Source organism: Pinus tabuliformis, chromosome 5_2 (assembly GCF_031772625.1).
Source record: "Pinus tabuliformis cultivar Carrire ecotype Pingquan chromosome 5_2, CPIR1, whole genome shotgun sequence".
Classification (NCBI taxonomy): domain Eukaryota; kingdom Viridiplantae; phylum Streptophyta; class Pinopsida; order Pinales; family Pinaceae; genus Pinus; species Pinus tabuliformis.
The window spans coordinates 289,624,409-289,631,170 of record NC_142306.1 but is presented as its reverse complement, the minus strand read 5'-3'; the positions used below and the strand labels follow the sequence as shown (position 1 = coordinate 289,631,170).

Sequence of the window (6,762 nt, the reverse complement as noted above, 5' to 3'; positions counted from 1 at the left end):
CTGATGAAATTAAACTTAAAATATGAGATCTACACTATGAGGGTTAATTTGTTCTTAGTTTTCTAGATTCTTCAATTACTATGTTATGATTATGCTTAAAATACATAAAATATGCAGGAAATAGAGAATACTGAAGTAAAACCCACAAAATACAATTGACACAAATATAACCTTAGTAACCCTTTCTAGAGAAATCCTACCTAGAAGGTGAGGCCACTTGGGTCTCTTCCCCTAAAAGGGGAATTGATGCAATTACAAAGAAGTGACACATGTATCCTGTGGGTTTCTATGGTATACAAAACCTCTTTATTTTCTCTCTCCCTCTCCAATTTTGGCAACTTTTCTCATCTAGGGAATAAAATGCACTGAAATAGAATAGAAACCCTTTTGTTCATAGTTATCAAGCTATAACACAAACGAATAGGTTATTAGTGGTCAAGTTTAGCTCCTTCAACCCTTAGCTAAGTTACAATATGGAATCCAATAGAGTCTTCTTCATCATTAGCATGTGGCTAGACCCCTTTCCATGAATATTGGGAGCTTATGTGGAATCCTCTTGAATTATTATGGTCAAAACATGAAGGTCAAATTCAAAGTGGCATAACCTTTTTAGACAAACTCTGATTGAGGTCATTCTTACACCATTGGAAATTTATATATGTGTAGAGTAGTGATAAAAGGTGTGGTGCTTATGCAGAAAATTTATACTACCAAAAACAAAATTTGGTTCCTCAAAATTCTTTCAGAAGTTTTCAGACCATAATTCACCAAACTAGGACCCATCGACAAATTTATTTGATGAGTTGATTCCACCACTTTTTCCATTCTAAAAGATTCAATATGATCAGAAAATGATATAATTATCCAATGTAGATCACTTACCTAGACTGAATGTTACAAACAATGTTCACTATAATTGAAACATGGTTAATACAATGCTCAATACCCCGATGCCATCATTAACAGCCAAAAGTAAAAAAATAACCTAGCCTTAAAATCAACTAGATTCTTAACATTATCACTTATATCACATAACTTTTCACAATTAAAATCATCACACATACAACTCTGGCCATAGCTCTAATAATAATCATTGCTATGGATGTATTTTCTTGTATGAAATTTATGTGAATGTGCTCATATTATTAATATTTTCTTAATTAATTAATATTATTCAAGACATAAAAGAAATCGCATAGCAAGTAAACCTTAGAATCTCCCCTTTTGATCGTGTAATTTACCTAACTATAAAAAATATTTGATTTTTATATTTCTCACTAAGTCTAAAATATATATGATCATTATACTAATATCTTATACATATATGAGGTTTGAAAAGTAGAGATATCTGAGTACATACATGCTTTTGAATTTTTTGGTAACCTATCTCATCATTACCTTAAACTAAATAGTTGTTATTCATGGTATAAAATATATTTTCTATTACATGAACATGGATTACATATTTTTTTTCCGAGGAAAAAAGCACAACTTTTTATTAATACTGAAAAAAGTTTTTATACATATTGTTCAAAAGCCATGAAGTGGCTCAATAAGAACACATTCTGCTCAACCCATAAGGAGCTATTCTGCTGAGATATATAAAAACTGATGGATTCTTCCTCCCGAGAGGATGTAAAAACAGTATAACAACATGACATAAGGAATCCTGGGGTCACCTTCTCAGAAGGATAAACAACCCCAAATAAACCAAAAACTGTAAATGTCTGTCGTCCAGTGCTAATATAAACAAAAAGTTATAAATATAGTCTGATATCTATATGCTATAAGCCGGTACTGAAGACTGTAAAGGAAAAAGTATATACAAAGACAAAAGCCGATATACAAAATCTGAGAAAAAAGCTGTCAAAAATGTAGATATTACAGAGATCAAAGAGCTTGTGCATAAGGGGGCTGATCTGTTCTGAAAGACTGCCCCTGTCTGGTTTCTTCTATCGCCCAGCTGCCCGGATCCTGTTGTAGACCAGCCTTAGATAGCTGATCTGCCTCCTCATTCCTGTCCCTGTATATATGGCAAATTGAAAACCTGTTAAAATAAGACTTCAGATAAGAAATTTCTTCAACAATTGTTTTCAAAATCTGGTTTTGACAATTTGCATATCCATTGACCCAATTTATGACATTTTGTGAGTCTCCAAAAATCTGTATGGTGTTTATGTTTCTGTGATGAAGCCAGCATAAGAGGTATCTCAAGGCCGAGAGTTCAGCGAAGTTGTTTGTGCCAGTACCCAAACCAACAGAAGCTTTTAAAGAATGTTCCGGATTGATGTGGATATACAGTCCTGCTCCAGCTCTATTATTTTGGGAGGCCCCATCAAAATAGCCACACAGAATACTCTCCTGAATATTGATATGTTTTTGTTTTGTTTTGGAATTTTTGTCCTCGGGAGGAGGCAAAGCTGAATAAATGGCTGAGATATTAGTGGTTGTGACAGAGGAAGGTGTATCCTTATCATGAAACAGACTCTTGTTTCTAGCGAGCCAAACTCCCCAACAGAAAATAAGTGGCAGATTCCTCATATTCCCTTCCGGATAGGATTTCCACCATTTCCTCCAAGCATCATCCAAAGGGTCTTGCCCCCACTGAGCTTTAACCTTAAGAAGAGCAGTGACCTCCTCCCAGATCTTCCTTGAGAGAACACAGGTGGTGAAGAGATGATTGGTGGTTTCCTCATCAGATTTACATAAGGGGCATCGCCCTGGCCCAAATAAAAACCTTTTCTGTAATGTTTCCCATGTTGGAACCTTCCTTTTTAGTATGCACCAAAGAAAGAGCCTAGACTTGGCAGGGCATTTTAATTTCCATATATCTTTTGCCCACCAATCCGGAACTCCCCAGCCTTTCTTTCCCATTAGAAAAGAATAACCATCTTTAGGAGAAAACTCACCAGAATTGCTATGTGCCCATAACAAGCAATCAGGTTCATCCTTAATCCTGATATTGGATCTTTGTAGTTCTTTAATGAACCCCGTCCATTCATTCTTCCATCTAATGTTTAACCCAAGTTCTTCATCATCCTTCCAAGCCTGTCCCCAGATCGTGGACTGACCCACTTTTTCCACCTGATTTAGTGATGAAATACCTTTTGAATCAAGGTGTCGAAGAAGCCCTGGGGATAAGGCATAAGCTTCATTGCATCCTATCCAAGGGTCCCTGCCAATCCTGACCTGTCTCCCATCTCCCACTTTCCAAGCTAATCCTTGCTCAATCACTGAAAAGGCTTCCACCGTGGCCTTCCAGACTACTGAAGAATTTTTTACCTTCTTGTTTTGACTCCGGATCCAATCTTCCAAAGGCATTGGGTCTATATACTTCCTTTTCACCACCCTGGTCCACAGATTTTCCATGGTTATTAGCCTCCACCCTGATTTTGCTGCTAATGAGATGATGAACTCAGGGAGTCTTTTTATCCCCCATCCTCCCCATTCTTTAGGTCTGGCGACTTTGTCCCAAGCCACCCAAGGTAAACTCGATGAATCCTTGTTGCCTGCCCATAGGAATCTGCAACAAATTCTTCTAATTTTCTCCATTACTCCTTTGGGGATCCAAGTTAGGGCTGCCCAATACACTGGGATAGCTAATAGGACTGATTTAAGAAGGGTCAATCTACCAGCTCTGGACAGCCATCTAAAGCTCCAGTGAGATATTCGGGTTTCTATCTTTGCTATGAGCCAGTTCCAATCATCTTTTTTATAGGCATCAGGCTTTAGCCAAAAGCCCAGATATTTGAATGGAACTTCCAGAGGTTGACTAGGGAAAGGAAATAGTTCAGCCATTTGATTCCTTCTCCTTCTTTCAAAATCTGCCATACAAACTTGTGATTTCCCAGAATTAATCTGCATTCCTGTTGCTTTTAGAAATAGATCAAAGATACATTTTAACTCCTTTAATTCACTACCAGTACCATTAGTGAAAATCAAAATATCATCAACGAAAAGAAGGTGAGTGATGAAGAGATTAATTGCAACCTCGATACCTTTTACCTTTCCCTCTCTTCTGGCTTTGTGAATCAGTCTACTGAGCCCTTCTGCCACAAGGAGGAACAGGAGGGGGGACAATGGACACCCTTGTCTGAGGCCTCTCTGGCTGTTGAAGAAGGGGGAGGCTGCTCCGCTGACCAGAACTGCAAAGCTAACATTTGTGATGCACCTCATGATCCAACTGACGAAAGGATAGTTGAAGCCCACATGTGTTAGTAGCATCCTTAGATATAGCCAGCTGATTCTATCATATGCTTTGGAAAGGTCAATTTTAAGAACAACTCCCTTCTTTTTCTTCATTTTGATACTGTGGATAACCTCCTGGGCAACCCCAATGGCTTCATGGATCTATCTGCCATCCAGGAACCCAAATTGTTCCATTGATATGTTTCTTGACAGGATTGGTGCTATTCTGAGTGCTATAACCTTTGAAATAATCTTGTAAATACAATTACATAAAGAGATAGGTCTAAAGTCTTCAAAACTGTCCGGCTCATCCTTCTTGGGAATAAGGGCGATAAAAGTTGAGTTATAGGGTCTGTAGACAACTCCTTTCAATCTGGATTCTTCAACTACATCAGTTATCTCTGTTCCAATCTGTTCAAAAAAATGGAGAAACAATTCTATGGTCCAGCCATCAGGGCCTCGGCTTTTGTCTTTGCCCATAAGCTTCATAGCTGTTTCAATCTCCTCCTTAGTGACCGGAACTGAGAGGTCTTCTGCTTCATCTTCCTCAATGAATCTAGGAAAACATTGCACAGTTTTGAAAACTTCTGCGATAGCAGCCTCTCCCGGATCTGCAAAGATCTTTTGAAAATGTCTTTTTCCTAAGCCAAAAAGCTCTGGAAAGGATCTGACTTCTCTCCCTTCTTCATCTTTAAGGTGCCAGTTAGTATTTGAAGATTTCCTTCCTTTTGCATAATTATGGAAAAACATAGTGTTCTCATCTCCAGATTTTAGCCAAATTGCCCTACTTTTAATCCTCCACTCTTCCTCCCTATCCAACATAATTTTGTTTTGTTGTTTTTCCAATTGAAAGATTCTGTCCTTTGAAACCTGTGAGGTGTATCCATCTGTGTCCATACTCTCCAACTGCTTAAGCTCCTCCCTTATACTGATCAACTCCTCATTTTGTTTTAATTTTCTGTCTTTAGCCCAGGAAATTGTAGCTTTCTTTAATCTTTTTAAATTCTCCATGAATAAAAAACATTTATCCTCTCCAGCATTGGGATCAGGGTGATCCCAAGTTTCTTTAAACAGGTTGCCATATGTGGGGTCTTGAAGCCAAGCATGATTGAATTTAAAAGGAGCCGGTGGTTTGTGAGGGGGAATAGATATGTCTAAGAAAATTGGGAAATGATCTGAATTCCCTATTTCCTCCACCCATTGTCTGATCAGAGGAGCTTTAGAAGATAAAGACTCCGTTAAAAGAAAGCGGTCTATCCTTTTGGAAATCCTTCCTTCTCCTACTCTGCGATTTCTCCAAGTAGGCTTCAGCTTAATTGGGGAAGGATCAATTAGATTCTTCTCCATGATGAGGTTATAGAAAAAATCAGTAAGGGGGTCTTCTCTCGCAGAAGGGCCCCAAGCTTCAGCTCTACCCATAGAAAAGTTTAAGTCACCTCCCATGATCATCAGCTGTGAATTCATAATGGTTTTTGTCATCAATTCTTCCCAGAAAGATTCCCTTTCTTGACATGGCCCATAGATATTTACAAGGGTGATGGGAAAAGAGAAGTCTGGGGATATAATCTCCATGCCCAATACATTTTTCATCCCCCAGCGGTTGATGGCTTTAACCCTCCCTTCTCTGTACCCAATTGCGATGCCCCCCGAATGGCCAGAGGCATCCATAGCAGTGAAAACCCACCCTGGGAGTAGGGTTTTAAGCATAGGTTCAATCTCAGAAGCCTTCCCCAAAGTTTCTTGCAGAAAGATAACATCTAGTTTAGAATTAGTTATCCATTCTTTCAAGGCCAGTTTTTTCGGTTTACTGGCCAAACCTCTGCAATTCCAAGATGTCAAGATCATTTTATAACACCCTCTGGGGGAAGAACTGCTCTAAGAACCCCCGTGATCGAATGTTGTTTTCCATCTGCCACATCCAATTTGGCTTTAAGTTTTGCCTTTGACATATCAGATTTCCTTCCTCGTTTGTTTTTGGAACTGTTATGTAAATGTATTGGTCCCAAACCCCCTACAGACCCCCGATCCTCAAGGTTCCCTCCCGATGATCTCAGGTTATAAGGGCAAAGTGGTCGGGTTACAGGAAGGGAAAGAGGAGGCCATTTATCTTCACAATTTATATTCAAAGACGGTAAAGCTTCGGCTATAGTTTCCACACTCGGACATGTCATTGTATGATCCATAATATCATCATTAAAATTAACTTGCTCTTGATTTGATAAAGAAGCAGTATTTACATTAACAGATTTTTGTTCAGGAGGAATAAGAGAAGGAATAGAAGTCCCGGCAGACATACACTTTTCCGATTCGATGTTTTGATCAGGATTTGCATTTTATTCCTCAGCGAGCCCTTCCACCGCTACCGCTTCTGTATTGGTCTCCTCCGCAGCTACCTCCGGAATCATGTCATTTACCACAGCAGCCTCCTGAGATTGATATCCTTCGTCCGCCGTCTCCTTTACATTCTCCTCTGTCTCCATATTCCTTGGTACTTGTGTTTCCGGCACTTCGTGCTCCATCGGCCTCTGAACCTCTGCTTGTGCATTATCTCTATTAGCTGTAGTCCTTCGGAAA

General features: G+C 39.1%; 1 protein-coding gene across 1 annotated transcript; it reads right to left on the bottom strand.

Moving 5' to 3' along the window:
• Positions 1 to 1,890: 1,890 nt before the first annotated feature.
• Positions 1,891 to 5,856, bottom strand: LOC149158685 (uncharacterized). Its single transcript, XM_089434066.1, has 3 exons — positions 4,458 to 5,856; positions 3,999 to 4,145; positions 1,891 to 3,824 (listed from the first exon to the last, which is right to left on the bottom strand). Exons 1-3 carry the CDS (start codon positions 5,854 to 5,856, stop codon positions 1,891 to 1,893), a joined length of 3,480 nt encoding a protein of 1,159 aa, XP_089290192.1.
• Positions 5,857 to 6,762: the final 906 nt, after the last annotated feature.